Source organism: Delphinus delphis, chromosome 12 (assembly GCF_949987515.2).
Source record: "Delphinus delphis chromosome 12, mDelDel1.2, whole genome shotgun sequence".
Classification (NCBI taxonomy): domain Eukaryota; kingdom Metazoa; phylum Chordata; class Mammalia; order Artiodactyla; family Delphinidae; genus Delphinus; species Delphinus delphis.
In genome coordinates, this window is record NC_082694.2 from 71,693,532 (window position 1) to 71,714,741 (window position 21,210).

The 21,210-nt window shown below is 44.9% G+C and overlaps 1 protein-coding gene and 1 pseudogene across 10 annotated transcripts in view; both read left to right on the forward strand.

Moving 5' to 3' along the window:
• ITSN2 (intersectin 2) overlaps window positions 1-21,060 on the forward strand; it is a 162,287-nt gene extending 141,227 nt beyond the window's left edge. For all 10 annotated transcript variants that reach the window (XM_060027011.1, XM_060027010.1, XM_060027009.1 and 7 more), the window contains 9 exons: window positions 1,024-1,207; window positions 10,627-10,725; window positions 12,359-12,526; window positions 12,930-13,145; window positions 13,729-13,850; window positions 14,575-14,657; window positions 17,250-17,333; window positions 17,777-17,950; window positions 18,463-21,060. In XM_060027011.1, coding sequence (XP_059882994.1) covers window positions 1,024-1,207; window positions 10,627-10,725; window positions 12,359-12,526; window positions 12,930-13,145; window positions 13,729-13,850; window positions 14,575-14,657; window positions 17,250-17,333; window positions 17,777-17,950; window positions 18,463-18,620 — 1,288 coding nt within the window. In that variant the 3' untranslated portion in view covers window positions 18,621-21,060. The remainder of the gene's footprint in view (window positions 1-1,023; window positions 1,208-10,626; window positions 10,726-12,358; window positions 12,527-12,929; window positions 13,146-13,728; window positions 13,851-14,574; window positions 14,658-17,249; window positions 17,334-17,776; window positions 17,951-18,462) is intronic.
• Window positions 5,377-7,333, forward strand: LOC132435500 (importin subunit alpha-1 pseudogene; annotated as a pseudogene).
• Window positions 21,061-21,210: the final 150 nt, after the last annotated feature.

A 21,210-nucleotide genomic window follows, 5' to 3' on the forward strand; every position in this document is an offset into this window, starting at 1 on the left:
TCTCATTGCAGTGGCTTCTCCTGCTGCAGAGCCTGGGCTCTAGGCGCGCGGGCTTCAGTAGTTGCGGTGCACGGGCTTAATAGTTGTGGCTCGCGGGCTCTAGAGCACAGGCTCAGTAGTTGTGGCGCGTGGGCTTAGTTGCTCCGTGGCATGTGGGATCTTCCCGGACCAGGGCTCAAACCCATGTCCCCTGCATTGGCAGGTGGATTCTTAACCACGTCACCACCAGGGAAGTCCCTCCCTCAGGCTTTTAATTTTATCATCATTTTATGAAATGCTCTCTAACTCTGAAATGCATAATTATTGAAGTAAAGAAATATAACAAAGAAAATATTTGATTAAGCAAAGGAAAAATTAAATCATTAAACAAACAATATATCAACATATGGCTCCAAAATATACTTGACTCTGCATCAGATAGAGTCAGGAGAGAAGCTGCAGCTCATGGCCTAGACATAACTGGCTGGTCTGGCACTCTCCTAAGTCCAGTGTGAAATTCCGTGGCCTGTGGTGATTTTCTGTCCCTTACGCCTGTGAGGACAGGCTCCTGTGGGCAGGCATGAGCAGTCCCAGCGCTTGCTGCCTCTCTGCCCTCCTTGGGGCTCAGCAGCTTTCTGGGAACGATGCCGCCTCCACACGTGGCCTCTGTGGGCTCCTGCTCCCTTTTTTCCCTTACAGAGGGTGGAAATTTCTTTCTTCTTGGTTCAACTGAAAACAAGTTAAAAAATTTTCAAAAGGAACTTTGCTAAGATACTAAGCTGAATCCAAAACAATTCCAAAGACCTAGGAACACCCAAGTGCACACACTTCATTTTCTTTCTTTCTAGCAGCTCACCCAGGTTGGCTGGGCGGGCAGGGCTTTAAGCCCTTGCTGCCTCCTCCTCCTGACTTTTCCTTCACGGTGCCAGAGCTTTTTAGGTAACTCACTGGTTGTCATTACCGTTAGTCTCGCAAGGTATTCATCCTTCATTTGCAAAGCACATTCAGTTAGAAATGGGAAGTGAGAGTGTGTGTTGGTTGCAGGGCCTTGCGAGTACGGAAGAAGACTGGGGGTGAGAAGATGCCCGTGCAGATGATTGGGGACATCCTGGCAGCTGAGCTGTCCCACATGCAGGCTTACATCCGGTTCTGCAGCTGTCAGCTGAATGGAGCAGCTCTTTTACAGCAGAAGACAGATGAACACGCAGACTTCAAAGAATTTTTAAAGGTAACTCCATTCTGGGAATGTAGGCAGGTCAGCCTTGTTCTGAGCCAGGAGGCAGGGGTGTATGGCGGCATGGTGGGGAATCTCAGCAGTGGAGAAGGCCACCTCCATCACCTTCCAAAGGAAACACAGATATGGCAAAGAATTTTCTGACTGCTTTGAGTTGCCTTTCATATTGAATTGATTTTTCTTGGCACTGGGACCATGATTTTGCCCATCTTTAATAGCAGAGTGTTTTTTTAAGCCTACTTACATAAATCAGCTACTTTATACTCCAGAAAAGTCCAGAATGTCACTTGCTTAATTTTGTAAATTGTATTTATTTTATACCCATCTTATTCCAGAAGGAATATAAACTAGCTTACTTAAATGTATAAAATGCAACAAGATAAAATAAAATTTAAAATAAGTGGATGGGGAGTTCCCTGGTGGTCCAGTGGTTAGGATTTGGTGCTTTCACTGCCGTGGCCCGGGTTCAATCCCTGATCGGGGAACAGAGATCCCACAAGCTGCATGGTGTGGCCAAAAAAAAAAAGTGTATGAATAAAATGGGACAAAAGGAAATGAGAGTAGGAAAGAAAATGGTGACACCAGGAATTAGGATAATAAATAAAAAGCGCATCTGTGATCCTGTATATATACAAGAAGTGTACGCTTCCAGAAACCAATGAGAAGACAGAAAACAATTGGTTCCATGATGCCATGGTCATAAATTAAAAACAAGCAGCTGGTAAGGAGAAGTAATGCTAGAACTGTACTCAGAAAGTACACTATGTGTATATTCACTGTATATAACATAATGAGTCGGCAACAACCTTACAGTGATACATCAATGAGCTTCATATGTCCGGTTATATCATAATAGAAAATCACATTTTGATAAGTCATTTTTATTGATGTTGTTCAGTAATAGAAATATTACTAAACATGTTAAAATGGTGAGGGAAATGAAAGAAAAATCTGTTTTCTTGGTTTTTTTGCATTTTTTTTTTGTTGTTGTTAAGTACTTTATATTGGGATATATTATACAGCCACAGTAGTACTTTATGGGAAAGTGCATAATTTTAATATTTTTATTATCAGAAAAGAATGGAAAAATCAGCATAAAATATAAGATATATAGGCAGAGGATAAAATTCTAAGAGGAAAATAGAGGAAGTAATAAAGATAAAAGCACAAATGATATCAATATGTCTGCAAACAAGTACAGTGAAAAGAACTGATAAAATATAACTCCACTAAATCTAATAGAAAAAGAGGGAAAAAAACACAAGTAAAAACAAGAATAGATACAAAGTTATTTCTTAAAAGTGTATGCAATTCAAAATATATGCTAATAAATATGAAAACATTAATAAAACTTGTAGTTTTCTATTAAAGTTTGAAAACTGATTCAATAAGAGTAGAACATCTAGAGAGAGTCAGGCTTGTGCCATCTTGCCCCCACCGTCTGTGCCCAGCCACCCTTTCCCTTTAGACACTCTCAGCCCCCCACCCGCCCCTTTCCAAGCATGTCCCGGGCCACCGCCGCCAAAACCGCACCATCTCTACCCGCACATTCTCCGTGCGGGATGTGCAGCCAGGTCTACAAGTATTCTTAGAGCAGAGATGAGCTATCTGGAATAAAGCCAGCAAGTGACCTGTCCATTTAAGCCACAGATGAATAATACTGCAGCCAGCCCAATGTCTACTGCCACTTCAAGTAGTGGAAGAAGTACAGGGAAGTCTATAAGCTTTGCAGCAGAATTGCAGAGTACGATGTTTTTGCTTACAGATTAAAAACTTGAACATAGACCTGAAACCATAAAACTCCTATAAGAAAAAAAAAAAAACTCCTTTAAGAAAACATAGGTGGTTTTCTCTAGGTGATTCTAGGAGGCCTCTTCATGAAATGGCAGTTTTGGTAGAAGATGTAGTACACACTCAGTTAATTTACATCCCGTGTGGCTGACAGGGTCTTGGTGCTCTGGCCTGGTGTCAGGCCTGAGCCTCCAAGGTGGGAGAGCTGAGTTCAGGACATTGTACCACCAAAGACCTCTCAGCCCCATGTAATATCAATTGGTGAGAGCTCTCCCAGAGATCTTCGTCTCAACACTAAGACCCAGCTCCACTTAACAGCCAGCAAGCTCCAGTGCTGGATGCTTCATGCCAAACAACTAGCAAGACAGGAACACAGCCCCACCCATTAGCAGAGAGGCTGCCTAAAATCATTCTAAGTTCACAGACACCGCAAAACACACTGCCACATGCAGCCCCATCCACCAGAAAGACAAGATTCAGCCCCACCCACCAGAACACAGGCACCAGTCCCCTCCATCAGGAAGCCTACACAAGCCACTGACCCAACCTCACCCACTGGGGGCAGACACCAAAAACAACAGGAACAACGAACCTGCAGCCTGTGAAAAGGAGACCCCAAACACAGTAAGTTAAGCAAAATGAGAAGACAGAGAAATATGCAGCAGACGAAGGAGCAAAGTAAAAGTCCACCAGACGAAACAAATGAAGAGGAAATAGGAAGTCTACCTGAAAAAGAATTCAGAGTAATGATAGTAAAGATGATCCAAAATCTTGGAAACAGAGAAAATACAGGAAACGTTTAACAAGGACCTAGGAGAACTAAAGAGCAAACAAACAATGATGAACAATACAATAAGTGAAATTAAAAATTCTCTAGAAGGAATCAGTAGCTGAATAACTGAGGCTATAGAACGGATAAGGGACCTGGAAGATAAAATAGTGGAAATAACTACCGCAGAGCAGAATAAAGAAAAAAGAATGAAAAGAATTGAGGACAGTCTCAGAGACCTCTGGGACAACATTAAACGCACCAACATTCAAATTATCAGGGTCCCAGAAGAAGAAGAGAAAAAGAAAGGGTCTGAGAAAATATTTGAAGAGATTATAGTTGAAAACTTCCCTTGAAAACTTCCCTAACATGGGAAAGGAAATAGTCAAGTCCGGGAAGTGCAGAGTCCCATACAGGATAAATCCAAGGAGAAACATGCCAAGACACATATTAATCAAACTATCAAAACTTAAATACAAAGAAAAAATATTAAAAGCAGCAAGGGAAAAGCAACAAATAACAAACAAGGGAATCCCCATAAGGTTAACAACTGATCTTTCATCAGAAACTCTGCAAGCCAGAAGGGAGCAACAGGACATATTTAAAGTGATGAAAGGGAAAAACCTACAACCAAGATTACTCTATCCAGTAGGGATCTCATTCAGATTCGACGGAGAAATTAAAACCTTTACAGACAAGCAAAAGTTAAGAGAATTCAGCACCACCAAACCAGATTTACAACAAATGCTAAAGGAACTTCTCTAGGCAGGAAACACAAGAGAAGGAAAAGACCTACAAAAACAAACCCAAAACAATTAAGAAAATGGTAATAGGAACATACATATCGATAATGATGTTAAATGTAAATGGATTAAATGCTCCAACCAAAAGACGTAGACTGGCTGAATGGATACAAAAACAAGACCCATATATATGCTGTCTACAAGAGACCCACTTCAGACCTAGGGATGCATACAGACTGAAAGTCTGGGATGGAAAAAGATATTCCATGCAAATGGAAATCAAAAGAAATCTGGAGTAGCAGTTCTCATATCAGATAAAATAGACTTTAAAATAAAAACTATTACAAGAGACAAAGAAGGACACTACATAATGATCAAGGGATCAATCCAAGAAGAAGATACAATTGTACATATTTATGCACCCAACATAGGAGCACCTCAATACATAAGGCAAATGCTAAAAGCCATAAAAGGGGAAATTGACAGTAACACAATAATAGTAGGGGATTTAACACCCCACTTTCACCAATGGACAGATCAGATCATCCAAAATGAAAATAAATAAGGAAACACAAACTTTAAATGACACATTAGACAAGATGGACTCAATTGATATTTATAGGACATTCCCTCCAAAAACAACAGAATACACTTTCTTCTCAAGTGCTCATGGAACATTCTCCAGGATAGATCATATCTTGGGTCACAAATCAAGCCTTGGTAAATTTAAGAAAATTGAAATTGTCAAGTATCTTTTCCAACCACAACGCTATGAGACTAGATATCAATTACAGGAAAAAAAAACTGTAAAAAATACAAATACATGGAGGCTAAACAATACGCTACTAAATAACCAAGAGATCACTGAAGAAATCAAAAACTACCTAGAAACGCCGTCCTCAGGCTGACCATGGTGGACATTTTGAGGGCAGCTGATCCGCAACCTGTGTGCCCCGCACCACTTCCTGTGGAAGCTTGAGCCAGCCGTGTAGCTTTCTCCCTTTGTCTCATAACCATGTCCACCAATGAGAATTCTAATTCACCAGCTGCCCGCCTTAACAGATTCAAGAACAAGGGGAAAGACAGTACAGAAATGAGGCAGCACTGAATAGAGGTTAATGTGGAGTTCCAGAAAGCTAAGAAGTATGACCCGATGCTGAAAAGGAGAAACGTCAGCTCTTTTCCAGATGATGCTGCTTCTCCACTGCAGGAAAACCACAACAAACAGGGCACTGTAAATTGGTCTGTTGATGACATTGTCAAAGGCATAAATAGCAACAATTTGGAAAGCCAGCTCCAAGCTACTCAAGCTGCTAGGAAACTGCTTTCTAGGGAAAAACAGCCCCCCACAGACAGCATAATCTGGGCTGGTTTGATTCCAAAATTGTGTCCTCCTTGGGCAGAACTGATTGCAGTCCCATTCAGTTTGAATCTGCTTGGGCCTCACTAACACTGCTTCCAGGACATCAGAACAGACCAAGGCTGTGGTAGATGGAGGTGCTATCCCAGCATTCATTTCTCTGTTGGCATCTCCCCATGCTTACTTCAGTGAACAAGCTGTATGGGCTCTAGGAAACATTGCAGGTGATGGCTCAGTTTTCCGAGACTTGGTTATCAAGTACGGTGCAGTTGACCCACTGTTGGCACTTTCAGCGGTTCCTGATACGTCATTTTTAGCATGTGGTTACTTACATAATCTTACCTGGACACTTTCAAATCTTTGTCACAACAAAATCCTGCACATCCCCTTAGATGCTGTTGAGCAGATTCTTCCTACTTTAGTTCATCTCCTGCATCACGATGATCCAGAAGTTTTAGCTGATACCTGCTGGGCTATTTCCTACTTTACCAATGGTCCAAATGAATGGATTGAAATGGTTGTGAAAACTGGGGTTGTACCCCCACTTGTGAAGCTTTTAGGAGCTACTGAATTGCCAGTTGTGATTCCCACGCTAAGAGCCATAGGGAATATTGTCACTGGGACAGATGAACAGACTCAGGTTGTAATGGATGCAGGAGCACTTGCCATCTTTCCCAGCCTGCTAACAAACTCCAAAACTAATATTCAGAAGGAAGCTATGTGGACAATATCAAACATCACGGCTGGCTGCCAGGACAAGATATAACGAGTTGTAAATCATGGATTAGTCCCATTCCTTGTTGGCATTCTTTCTAAGGCAGACTTTAAGACACAAAAGGAAGCTGTATGGGCTGTGACCAACTATACAAGTGGCGGAACAGTTGAGCAGATCGTATACCTTGTTCATTGTGGCATAATAGAACCACTGATGAACCTCCTAACTGCAAAAGGCAACAGAATTATTCTGGTTATCCTGGATGCCATTTCAAATATCTTTCAGGCTGCTGAGAAACTTAATATAATGATTGAAGAATGTGGAGGTTTGGACAAAATTGAAGCTCTACAAAACCATGAAAATGAGTCTGTGTACAAAGCTTCATTAAATTTGATTGAGAAGTATTTCTCTGTGGAAGAAGAGGAAGATCAAAATTGTGCCAGAAACTACCTCTGAAGGGTATACATTCCAAGTTCAGGATGGCACTGCTGGGACCTTCAGCTTTTAGATTGTACCTCTGAGGCATAAAGTTGTTTGTTGTGTACTATGTTTGGTAGAAGTTTCTCTTACTGTTTCTCTACTAAGAACTCTTTTTACGTGTGGTTTGTTACTGTAGCACTTTTTACAAAGAAACTATGCTTGAACAGTTCCAAACTGTACATACTGTATGAAGCTTCTCCTCTCAATGGGTTTCTTATTTCTATGTGGGATTTCATATCTTGCAGTGTCCTGTAAATAAAGATTAAATTCCACCCTTTTCTTTACTTCAAAAAAAAATTACCTAGAAACAAATGACAGTGAAAACTCGATGACCCAAAACCTATGGGATGCAGCAAAAGCAGTTCTAAGAGGGAAGTTTATAGCAATACAATCCTACCTCAAGAAAAAAGAAAAATCTCAAATGAACAACCTAACCTTACACCTAAGAAGAACAACAAAAAAAACCCCAAAGTTAGCAGAAGGAAAGAAATCATAAAGCTCAGATCAGAAATCAATGAAAAAGAAATGAAGGAAGCAGTAGCAAAGATCAATAAAAGTAAAAGCTGGTTCTTTGGGAAGATAAACACAATTGATAAACCATTAACCAGACTCATCAAGAAAAAAAGGGAGAAGACTCAAATCAACAGAATTAGAAATGAAAAAGGGGCTTCCCTGGTGGCGCAGTGGTTGAGAGTCCGCCTGCCGATGCAGGAGACACAGGTGCGTGCCCCGGTCCAGGAAGATACCACATACCACGGAGCGGATAGGCCCAGGAGCCATGGCTGCTGAGCCTGCGCGTCTGGAGCCTGTGCTCCGCAGCGGGAGAGGCCACAACAGTAAGAGGCCCGTGTACCGCAAAAAAAAAAAAAAAAAAAAAGAAAAGAAATTGAGCTATTTTGTGGTGAGATGGATGGACCTAGAGCCTGTCATACAGAGTGAAGTAAGTCAGAAAAACAAATACTGTATGCTAACACATAATATGGAATCTAAAAAAACAAAAATGGTTCTGACAAACCTAGGGGCAGGACAGGAATAAAGACACAGACGTAGATAATGGACTTGAGCATGTGGGAAGGGGAAGGGGAAGCTGGGACAAAGTGAGAGAGTGGCATGGACATATATACACTACCAAATGTAAAATAGCTAGCTAGTGGGACGCAGCTGCATAGCACAGGGAGATCAGCTCCGTGCTTTGTGATCACCTAGAGGGGTGGGATAGGGAGGGTGGGAGGGAGACACAAGAGGGAGGAGACATGGGGATATATGTATACATATAGCTGATTCACTTTGTTATACAGCAGAAACTAACACAACATTGTAAAGTTAACTATACTCCAATAAAGATGTTAAAAAAAAAAAAAGGAAATCTGAAGATAATATTAAACAAGGGAAAAAACTGAGTAACCTATCCCAAAAGAGGAGATAGTTTCACTTGATGGATTTAATGGTGAATTCTTTACAACAATAAAGGAATAGATTATTCTATTTTATATAAACTGTTAACAGATCCCAGAAAAAAATAGAAAGCCTACCTAATTCATTATATAAGACAAAAGTGACTCTAACGCCAAGGCCCATTTTTGTATTTGTGTTTAATTACAAAAATGAAAAAAAAAGTTATAACCCAATACCTTTTATAAATATAGTTGTTAAAATCTTAATTAAAATAACAGTGAATAAAATTAAGCATTACATGAAAAGAAGAGTCTGTCATAACCAAATAGGATCAATTCCAAGAGGCAACACAGTTTCATGCTCAGAACAAGACAGCCTTCAGAACTGGACTGCTCGGGCTGAAATTCCAGCCCCATCATGGTCCACTGTGTGACCAGGGCAAGTTTCTTAACATTTGGTGCCTTAAGTCCCCTCATCTCTCACCTGGAGATAATCAGATAATACTTTTAAAGTACTTTAGCACAGAGACCAGCACATAGTAAGCATTCAATAAATGCTAATTTTATTTATTTAGCTTATGATGATCTCAGGGATGTAAAAATGTTTCAGTATAAGGCACTGAGGACAGACCCCTTCAGTTGGTGGGAGGCAAGGTGTTGCCTAGAAATGAACTAGAAGAAACATAGAAAGAAACCAAGATCACAGAAACAAACATTAATCAGAATAATTACATAAATGTGGAATTATGAGTATATGTGAACATTTTAAAATAATAGTAGAATTAAATATAGGACATTTACCTTCTAAAGCATAGTAAAAGATTTAAAATTTTTTCAAATAGTGATAAAAATAGGAATTAAAAAAATAGGATGTAAATAGGATGACAGTGTCACCACAATTGTAACAATAGCAAAAATAAATAAAAAGTGTTTAGTCTCATAATGAAAGGCGTGGTGTTGATTACATTAAAAAGCAGATCTAACAAGCTGTGTTCTAAAATGTTACTTTTTAAAAAGACTCAAAATATAGAAATAAATACCATGAAGATGCTTATCTTAGAAACATATATATATATATATATATCCAAAAACAAAAGGAGGGGGTAATTTTAATATCCCATAGTGGGAAATGATTAGGTAAATTATAGTAAATGTGTTATTTTTCAGTCCTTAAAATGATCATACTAGAGTACTAGCTACTCTGTTAGGTCCTGTACTAGTCCTAGGAGTAGAAGCAAATAAATGTGGTCCTTGGCATCCTGGAGTTAACAGTCTGGGTGGGAGTTATAGAGACACCTCCTATGTGATGCCTCTACCTGTGTTACCCAGTCCAGATGTGGCATGATGATAAAGGAAGCCTCGGGGGCTTGAGAAGGATCACTGAAAAGGAGGGGAGGCATGAAGAAGGGGAGAGCCTGGACTGGAGGAGGCTAATCTGAGTCTTCAGAGATGAATATGAATTAGCCAAGTGAAGGAAGAGCAGAAAGGACATTGTGAGCCTGGCTCATAGCAGGTGCTCAGTAAATGTATTGTTATGAATGAAGCAGGGTGATGAGCAGGCAGAGATGGGGGAGATCAAGAGCTACTTAGAAGACAGACTGGCATCAGTGGTAACTCCTAGGTATGTGCGGGGGAAGGTGAGTGGGTGAAGAATGGTGCTACCAACTCTGATAGGAATAGGGGTAGAAGAGGATGCTTTTATGAGGGAAGACGAGGACTTCACTTGCGGGTATGCTGAGGTATTGAGGTGCCTTTGGGACATCCAGGTGAGATGGAGAGTAATTTGGCAAGTGTAGAGCTCCACAGCTGGTCTGGTCACACTGTGGGGCTCAGTCGTGTGGGATCTTGGGAAGAGGAGAGGAAAGGAGTGAGGAAGACTGAGAGGGTCAGTGGGCTGGGAAGACAGTCTGGTTCCGGAAGCAATGGGAGGGAGGGATCGCACAGGCTGTCAGACGCACCTAAGAAAGAACTGAAAGCATCCACTGGCTTTGGCGCATGAAGTGGGATATTCTTGCTGTTAACCTGATACGTATCATTTTGGATCCTGAGTTTTTAAAAGAAGTTAGAAATCTAAAAGGTGGTCAAAGTCAGGAGAATAGCCAATGTTTCCTTGTTTTCCTCAGGCTATGATTTCCTCACAAGCCTCTCAATTATTTTGCAGAGGCTGGCATCTGACCCTCGATGTAAAGGAATGCCCCTTTCCAGCTTCCTGCTGAAGCCCATGCAGAGGATCACCCGCTACCCCCTCCTCATCAGAAGTGTAAGTGCCCAGCTGGGAGAAGCAGGACCCTTTGAGGTTCACAGAGGCTGATAGGGAGCCTCCAGATACACCAGCCACCCACCACGTGGTCCGACTATACTGTCTGGTGGACCAGGCACCGTGTGTGTGTGCGCGCGCACACGCCCATGGACACACATGCAGTCTGAAAGGATAAATCCTTGAAGTGGGCAAATAAAAGAGGTATCCATGGTCATTTGGGTTACCTGTCCTCCCCCTTCCCAGGAAGCTCCCTGGCCTCTCGGGGTCATGAGTGTATTTTGTCTAGGCAGGGCAACGCCCTCTAGGTCTCCAGCTGTGGAAAGAGTCCACAGTTAGTATGACCTTGGGGTCCAGTCTTCCTGCTGAGATCTGAATTCATCTACCAACTGAATGTGTAACCTAGACGTCCCAGCAGTCTCCAACTCAGTGTCCTAGACAGCTCATCATCGTCCCCTGGCTGTATCCTACCTCAGCTGGCTGACTACACAGTCCCTCTAAAATTCCATTCATCTTTTTGACACAAACAATGTTGGCCTCTCGAGCTGATACGCCTTCTAAGGAGAAGGCAGACTTTCAAAGGATTATTCCACAGGTAATCATTGAGGTAATTTTAATCATCTTACAAAGAAAAGCAGTAGAAATAATATAAGACTGTTGCTTTTATTATGCCTTGATCTCTGGTTTGTAAGCCATGTTAACTCAATATAGACCTTATGTTACAGAATTAATGTCACAGTTCTGATACCAAATGGACCCGTTAATATACATTAATCCACAGTCCCTTACCTGAAATATTTGGGGCCAGATGTGTTTCAGAATTCAGAATGTAATTCAAATGCTGTATATTACATGACACCCCAACAAGCCTGGGCAGCACCGATAAGCAACACATTAATAGTCCTACAGAGAAATTCATGAATAATCACTATAAGTAGACATAAAAAGTTCATCTCTTCAGTTTAGGTCAAGTTTTGCCACTAAATGAGTAATGAAAACAGCTTTAGGCTTCCAGAGCTTTTTCATATCTTGGAACTATAAATGAAGCACAGGAGTCGCCTACTGATGGGCCCGCTAATTTCCAGAGGGACCACGCAAATTTGCATTCTCTATCCCTTTACCTTTGGAACATCAGCGTGAAGTCACTTCTCAGTGAAATGAATGCATTTTCCTACATGCTGACAACATGGTTTTATTGTGTTTTTTCCGTGGCAGGGGATTCATTGCTTTCAGCAGATTTCTCAGAAGGATCAGTGACCCCCAAAATATAATGAAATGTTGCTATTCAGCAAGTTAACATACTTACCAAAGGCGCAGGCAGTTTATACTGGAGGGTTCACCCTAAAGGCACATGGCTTGTTACTGGGGGAAGTAGGGACGCACCCTTACACATACAGCCTATCCCCAGACCCAGCTAGAGGGCCACCAGAGACCCACAGGGCACTTGGTCCATGTAGCGCTTGGCCCACCCTCTTGTCACTGAGTCACCTGTCTCCCCGAGTACTCGGGGGCCCTGAGCCTCTCAAGGGTAAATGACTGTCTTGCCCACTATTGTATTTCCAGCGCCCAGCACCCGGATGGCAGGGCAGGTGGAAGACGTAAGACATCCCACATGACACAGCCCCCTCTCTTCCAGATTCTGGAGAACACCCCAGAAAATCACGTAGACCACTCCTCTCTGAAGCTGGCCCTCGAGCGGGCAGAGGAGCTCTGCTCGCAAGTTAATGAAGGAGTTCGGGAGAAGGAAAATTCAGACCGACTGGAGTGGATCCAGACTCACGTGCAGTGTGAAGGTCTCGCGGAGGTGAGGCCTGTGGGGCTGAGCTGGGTGCCGCCAGGCAGGCTCTGGGTGGGGAGCCAGGTTCGTGCCTTCCCCTAGTGTAGACAGTGTGTGCCTCAGCTCAGCCCATGCAGACTCACCCTCCTGCCCATTCTTGGGTTGTCATCTTCCTTTCTCATAAAGAGAGATGTTTTGAGTTCTTTGAATTCAGCCGGGAGAATCAGTATTCTGTGGTTTTGTAAGTAATTATTTTCACTATGCCAGTTTGAACTTTGAAGAGAAATAAATGTAAGGATCTTCTGTGCAAAAGTGAATGATTACAGCCACACTCCCACCTAGAAGGTCTACCGCACCTCCCTCAGGTCCAGGGCGCTGGCCTCGCCAGGGGTGCTGGGAGTTACAAAGTGACAGTTTCTTTCTCTTTAAGCAACTTGTTTTCAACTCCCTCACCAACTGCCTGGGACCCCGCAAGCTCCTGCACAGCGGAAAGCTGTACAAGACCAAGAGCAACAAGGAGCTGCACGGGTTCCTCTTCAATGACTTCCTGCTTCTCACCTACATGGTCAAGCAGTTTGCTGTTTCCTCGGGCTCCGAGAAACTTTTCAGCTCTAAGTCCAACGCTCAATTCAAAATGTATAAAATGGTAAGTGTCACATTCCTGGCAGTAGCATCAAGAGCACAACGAGGTGTTTCCTTTACTTTAAGGACCTCCTTCCCAGCCTGAGCCTTTCCTGTCCTCATGGGACTCTCTCCACCTGCCTCCAGACGGCTCACGCTTCCTTTGTCACTTCCCAGGGAAGAAGCCTAGTGTGGCTGGGCCTTCACTGCCCTCTGACAGCAACCAGCTGGATTCCAGCTATGGATTCCAGCTTCCTTCGCAGCAAACACGATGTGTGATCCCACCTCCGTCCACATTCAGCATCGGGTCTCTCCGTAAAACCAAGGCTGACGGGAAGGGTCAAGTGTCAGTGCCTGGAGGAGAGACCCTGTCACGTGAGCTGTCAAAGACACTCGGTGCTCCTGTCCGCACTTTAGTAACATCTGATCTACCCTAGATATTTACTTTCATGACACAGAGGCAGTTTCTTTTCTCCTAAGTAAAGGAGTCTGGAAGCTAGATCCCTCTACTTCTCAACAAGGCTCTTCAGAACAGACAATTCTGGACGTAGGAGGGTGGAGTGTTCTGACCCATTTCACAGCCTGTGTTTTGGCCCTAATTCTTTCAGCCCATTTTCCTGAATGAAGCCTTGGTGAAACTGCCCACAGACCCTTCCAGCGATGAGCCTGTCTTCCACATTTCTCACATTGACCGGGTCTACACCCTCCGAACAGACAACATTAATGAGAGGTCAGTCCTGACCACGTGTGACCTGCCTTGAGGCCTAGGAGAAAGCCTGACCTCTCCCTCCGCCATAAACCCACCTCCAGCCCGTGCTCACGCCCTACTAATTCCTCCTCCACCACAGTCCCACTGGCAGGCCTTGGTTTAGACGTGCCAGGTTACCGCAAACGCCTCTAACACACTTTCCTGCTTCCAGCCTCTCCTCGGGATCTTCCGAAGTGGGAGAGCCAACACCTCACTTCCTACTGCAATCCCTCAGGGACAGTCTGTGCTCCTTCGCCTGCTCTCTGAGGCTGTCCCGTGCCTCTGGGTCTCAGTCCCATCCCTGCACTCCCGCCGGATTGTCTGCCCTCCCCCACTGCCCTCTGCATGGGTGCCTTCTTCCCTCCCTGCCTGGCCAGCTACGCGTCCTGTCCTCTGGGTGTAGCTCCTCTTCCGCTGCGTGCACAGCTCTCTGCAATAGAACCTGTCATTTGTCGTGCTGAGCTGCCATTGCATCTTCCACCTCTGTGCGCCCAGCACCTGACAAGTGCTTGGTGCCGTCAAGAACTTTCTAGAAATTCTCAGCTTGATCCTCAATTAGCAAACAAGTCCTTCAGTTGAATTACTGTGAAGTCTATGATTGGGAACTTCTCAAAGCCAAGGTTAGCAAGCACAGAGCTCTGGGGCTCCTGGTGGACCTGTGAGCCGTGTGCGAAGTCTGCCCGATGGCACTCTGCTTCTCCTCCAGGACGGCCTGGGTCCAGAAGATCAAGGCGGCATCTGAGCAGTACATCGACACCGAAAAGAAGAAACGGGAGAAGGCTTATCAAGGTAGTGGGGGGGGGGGGGGGGCGGTGCCTGAGAGGGTTGGAACCAGCCACCAGGGGACCCTGGGCACTGGGCGGGGTCCCAGCTTCAGGGCACAGGCTGCTGCTCCTGCAGTGAGGGGATAAACATGGACAGCCTGAAAGACCAGACTTGCCGCGGGCGAGCTCGGCAGAGCCCGCTCGGCCTCCCACAGCCGTTTCAAACCTCCTGGGGGCCTCCCTGAGCCCCCCCCCACTGTCCCCTACATAGACGGGGGTCATCCAGTGCGAGCCCTGGGACCTCCCTTCTCTCTGTGGCAAGGTCTCTGTCCCTCCTCCCCACACACACTCTTCACTCTTGTTTCCAGGAAGAGGGGTCTGTCCTTCGCATAACCAGCCCTGCCTCTGCTTGGTCCATTTTGCTCCATCAAACTTCACTTCTACAGCCCGTTTCCCCTCTGCTCCTCCCCCACCCAGCCTCTACCCCACCCCTCCTCCAGGTCCAGCCAGCCTCCTCCCAGCACTGGGTTCGGGACCCTACACTCAGAGCCTTTCACTCCGCTTGCTGTCCCATCAATCTGTGCGAATGGCTTGCTCACACGACGTCAGTGACCACCCCCAACAACTTGGCTCGCTTTCCCCAATAGCAGGAAATTGAGGCCCCTCCCTCCCCCGGACCTCATGACACCCCTGAGGGTCCTTGTACCATCAGATCTTCTTTCATCATCTCCTTCCTAGCTCTGCTTCCTCCCACCCTACCCCAAGAGTTCTGAGCCTCCCTCCCTCGTGTCACCCCAGCTTCAGTGGTCACGGCTGGCCTGCTGTCCCTGCAGCCCCTGCTCTCCAGAAACACCTGCACCACCACTCCTGTTGGATTAACCTCCTTCCAGAAGTAGCTCCTCCCGATAATCTCAGTGGCCGGTAGTATTGTCCTTGGGCGCACACTGGAAATGTGCTCTCTGACCATCCCCATCCCCCTGCATCTCTAGACAGTTGCAGAGTCCCGCATAGATTCTCTCCGTGGTTCTCTTCCCCATTTGCATAGCCCTGTCCTCTCCTGGTGGCACAGCCCTATTAAGACCCTCCAGTCTCCACCAGGCTCTGGCACAAGGCCCCTCCCTAAGTCCTCCCACTTAGGTTCCTGGCTGCTGGAGTTGCAGCTCTTTATGTTTTTTTATTCAGGTTTCCCTTATTTTGTTATATACTCCTGAAAGGTATACGTAAATTGGCTTTTGCTAATTGAATCTTATTTTAATGGTACTTTAAAGGCATGTTATTGAAAAATCAATGATTGAATATTTTCAGAAAGCATATAATGATCTCTTAATTGGTCGAAGATAAATCGAAGTTTTTCTTTACACCATTATCTGTACATATTGTTATGCACTTTCCACGTGTTCCATTCTTTAGACCTTTATTACTTAACTCTGTGCCAGGCCCTGTGCTAGGCTTAACTGGGCCTACAAAATGAATATGGCCCAGCCCTGCCTTCAAGGGGAACTGAATGCCAGTGCCTGCTGGGCGGGTGGGCACATAGGAGGGGTGGGCCACTTCTCACAGAGAAGGTTCTACTTGCCCTGAGCTTTGAAAAGTCAGTAGCTCACCAAGCAGCTTTTGTTAGTTTTTAAACCCCTAAGGGCAAACCCTGCTTAACTTTATAGTTACCAAGATAATCTGAGTTCACTAACTCATTTCTCTCCATATTAAAAGTGTTTCTGAGTACCTCCTAAAATAAGGTCTTAAATAAAAGTTTATAAGCTAAAGTGTTTACATGTAATTGGAATTATGGTGAGTGGTTAAGAAAGTAGACTTTGAGGACTTCCCTGGTGGTCCAGTCCACTTGCACTGCAGGGGGCACGGGTTCAATCCCTGGTTGGGGAACTAAGATCCCACATGCCACGCAGCACAGCCAAAAAAAATAATAATTAAAAATAAATTCTAAAAAAAGAAAGTGGACTTTGGTATCTGATGTGTTTTTGACCTTGCCGTTTTAGAAGCTCTGTGACATAAGCACGTTATAGTCATTTCTAAGACTCAGTTTTCTCATATTTGACAATGCAGTTATAAAGAGCTACGCTGTAAATGTGCAGTTTAAGTATTGTAACTTATGTAAAAGTCGATCACATGCCTAACACAAAGTAAGTATCCAATAAATGTTAGCTGCTTTTAAGTGCTGAATGAATATAATGTGTGGTGATGTTATTCCTATTACTACTTGCTAGGCAGTGGAGGGGTTAACACAGGGATGAATAAACAGTCTGTGCTCTGCCATGGCCCCTCCTGACAGAGGGGATGGACTGACACAGAAGTTCAGACCTAGCAGGCTGTGGGATGCACAGAGGAGGGAAGGGATCCAGGAGGTGAGATTGGACCTGCATGTTGAAGGATGTGTAGGATGCTGATGGGCAGAGATGGTGGCGAGGTACCCTAGCAGGCGACACAGCCTGGGCAAAGTCACAGAGCAGCCAGATGCTGCCAGGCCCAGTTCAGTGGCACGTGAGGCTGGGGAGTGCTGGGGTTGGTCAGAAAGACAAGACTATCTACAGCTTAGCATCATCACTCTGCTGTCTGCATTCTCAGAGAAGAAATTAACATCACTACTCTTCCTCTTTTGTAGCTCGCTCTCAAAAGTCTTCAGGCATCGGGCGTCTGATGGTGCATGTCATTGAAGCTACAGAACTAAAAGCCTGTAAACCAAATGGTAAATGCTTCTTTCATTCAACTGGTGTGGTAACTACCCTGCTCTTTGCTGATAACTCTTCTGAACATTGAATAACGGGACACTTTTTAAAAGTCAGTATTTCCAGTGCCACTAAAATGGTTATTGGACCAAAATTATTATCACTCTAGTTTCCCAACAAATACCGATGCCTCCTTCCTCAGTGCTTCTGAGTAGAGAAGGCAGGAAGCAAGCTGCACTGACACATGCTCATGGGGAGCAGCCCTGGCATTCGCGCCCACAGTCCCTCCCCAGGTTTATGATGCTGTCAGCACTGGGAACAGAGACCACAAGGCAGATGCAGACCCTCAGGCAGTGACCCCTGCGGCCATGGTCTATAGAGAAACATCTGTGTAGATCCTGCTTCTGCTCGAAGAAGGCCCTCTTGTCACATGCCACATGTATACTGGTTTGTTTTTGTTCAGGAAAGAGCAATCCATACTGTGAAATCAGCATGGGCTCCCAGAGCTACACCACCAGAACCCTTCAGGACACACTAAATCCCAAGTGGAATTTTAACTGCCAGTTCTTTATTAAGGATCTTTATCAGGATGTGCTGTGTCTTACCATGTTTGACAGAGACCAGTTTTCACCAGATGGTAAAGTATAACTCCGGGGGGTGGGGGCGGGGATATGAAGTTTCCCCCATACTCTAGGATCTGGGGTCTGGAAGCCGGGTGCTCAGCCTTGTTTTTACCCCAAGACACCTAAGGGCAGTGACACAGGCCATGGTCCTCAGGAGCTCTCAGTGGCTGCAGGTGGGATACCTTCTCAGGGGAAAGGGGGGGGTGGCCTCAGGTGTGTTTCAGGTCTTTGACCCCAGTCACCCCTGCTTACCTAATGGAAACGCTGTGCTCCTGGCACCTACTGAATGGGTGAGCCATTCCCTGACCAAAGAGGCTTGGATTCCCAGCAGTTTGAGTTTCCCTCACACAAATCCCTTGTTCTGCATGCATCCATCCATTCACAGTATCCAACGGCCATTAACCAAAAGAAGTTACTTGTTTTGAATTTGAAAGTTTTATGAATCCTGTTTCAGACACTCCTTCTGTGATAGTTTTTTAACAGTTTTTTAAAGAAGACTTTTGACTCTCACTTGTCTATTCACCAGATTTCCTGGGTCGCACTGAAGTTCCAGTGGCAAAAATTCGAACAGAACAGGAAAGCAAAGGCCCTACAACCCGCCGACTGCTGCTGCATGAGGTCCCCACTGGGGAGGTCTGGGTGCGCTTTGACCTGCAGCTTTTTGAGCAAAAAACTCTCCTGTAGGGGCCTTAGGGATCTGCCCACTAGGCTGGGGCTGGAGAAGATAGCCGGTGCTGCCCCTGAGCTGGCGGAGCGTCGCGCCGCTTCATCCATCACAAGGCCACGCATGCTGGGGCCTCTATTTTATCGCACACTAAATCGCTAGCAATCTATGCAAACATGACCTTCCCTATAAATAAACCAAACCCCATAGCACAGTGCCTTGTATTAGTGTTAACATGTTCGGCTGTGTTTAGATGCCAGGATTTCCATTTTCAGGGCTATAAAAAGTATTATGTGGAAATGAGGCATCAGACCACCAGACGTTACCACTTGGTTGAATGTGTCCACTGTGGGTGGTTTGGGTGACGCTGTAACCATTTCACACCACGTGACCTCCGCTGGGTCACAGCCACTCAGGAGGTGAAGGACTGGGAAGAAATGCAGCCTCAGCGTGGGAACAGCCTGATTACGGAAATAGTGTCCACTTGTGCACTGAATAAAAACAGAAACTTGATCATTTTATTCCTGATTAGATTTTATCATTCTCTGCTGAGACAATATAGTTTGAAATCTAAGGGGGAAAGCTTGATTTACTTTAAATACTGTGAACTCTAATGATGCAGAAAATATTTTTCAACGTTAGTTTTCTGAAGTATAAATTATTTATGTAAATTCCTTGTTTTTGCATATGTCATAGGACATGCATCTTTAAGCTTTATCATTGCCAATATGTACAGAAAGAGAATAAAAATATAAGTTTATGAATGTAACTTCAAAGCCTGACTGATTTACTTTCTATGTGAAAGGCTTTTAAAAGGTAATTTCAGGGGCTGCTTGTAATGAATCAGGACAGAATGTGGCGGGGGAGTAGTCAGTCAGGAGACCCCAGAGCCTCGTCTTGACTGCCATTGACTTGCTCTGTGACTCTGGTCACTTTACCTACTGTTTCTGGGGCTTGGTTTCTTTCTTTGATGGCTAGAATGGAGGATCTCTGTGGGAGCTAGAGCGTTCCCTTTTGAGTGCCTCTGTTTGCCTAGCTGAGTAAACCCTCAGGGGTAACTTAGCCATGAAGAAAATGCACGAGTATTAAAAATCATCAGCAGGTCCCTCAGCCCCTCCAGCTCCAGAAGCACCTGTCTCCCTCCCCCTGCCCCCATGCTGTCAGAGACACATCCACACCTGTCAGAGCTGTTTACTCAGCCTCTGGATTTTGAAATGTGAACTCTGTCTTGAACACTGATAAAAATAAGGTCTTTCTTACACACTAAATCCCTGGGTTAATGAGTACAACTGGGAAAAGATCTGCCTTTTGGAAGGAATCACACAGGCTACAGAAGCCCTGATTTCTCAGGGAGCAGGTGTTCTCTAGCAGCTATAAGGAAGGATTCAAATGTCCCCACACCATAGCCCCTGTTTCTGCCTAAACATAATCACTGGACAAAGAAAAACTGGAAAACAATTCAGAATATTCAAGGAAAAAAAATCCATCATTCCAGGTATTGATCCTGGGCACTGATGGGCTAAAACACAGACCTAAAAGGAATACGCCCCAGTGTCAAAGGAAGAGACGCTCAATATCTGAACCCAGACAATTAAGAATGTTGCTCAATTTAGGGAAAGTCTGGCTGCTCAGGCTCAGCCGCACTGAGCAAAGCAAACTGCTGATCTTCTACAGGGTTCTGAGACTCGAGCTGTGTTGGTTATGGAGGCAGGTGTGGGCTGATGTTCACAAGTCTGCCTCTGACCAGCTGACTTTCAAAGCATACAGCTGCCACTGATGTCAGGCAGGCTTAAAACCAGTCCTGGGGTTACCTGTGACCATAGCTATAGGATAATCCTTTCCTGGGACTGTGGGACTTCCTCACTGGGATGAACTGTGGCTAGTGCCATGTCTCCATGTCTAGATATGTTAGCATTCTTGTGGGACTCAGGACAGAGGAGCCTGCAAGAGGTGAGTCAGACAACTATGAAGTTACAGAGGATAGTTAATGGCAGTACTTCCAGCAACTCCAGTCACCCCCTTTGATGGAGGAACATGGCACTGCTCCTTAAGAAGTCACATCCTCTCCTGACAAAAACGGTAGCCTGATTTTCTGAAGGGCGAGGAAGGGACTACCTTACACTACCTACCCCTCCAGGGGAAAGACTGAGTGGCTGGAGGAGAGCCCAGCAAGCCCCTCCCGTGCTCTTCAGGATCAGGGTGCCCAGGTGGGCACGCCGGACAGCTCCACGCTCTGAAAGGGGACCCAAATTCTGAGCAGTCTAACATCACAAAGTCAGAGTGGCTTCGAGGAGATCGAGTACCCTGGTGAATGACCATGTGCTTTGGCACCAGAGGGACTGGACGTGGGATAGAGAACACCGCCACTTTCAAACCGTGCAGCTGACCTGGAGCGAGTTAGCAAACCTCTGAGCTTTGTGTAATGGAAGGTGATAATACTACCTTGCTGGGAAATTTTTTAAATGAATACACAGTACCTCACGCAGTTCGCGATTCACAAGGAGAGCTCAATAAACAGTAACTTATTATTCGGATATTCCTCAATTTAGGGAAAGTCTGGCTGGTCAGGCTGAGCTGCATTGAGCAAAGCAAACTGATCTTCTATTTCTT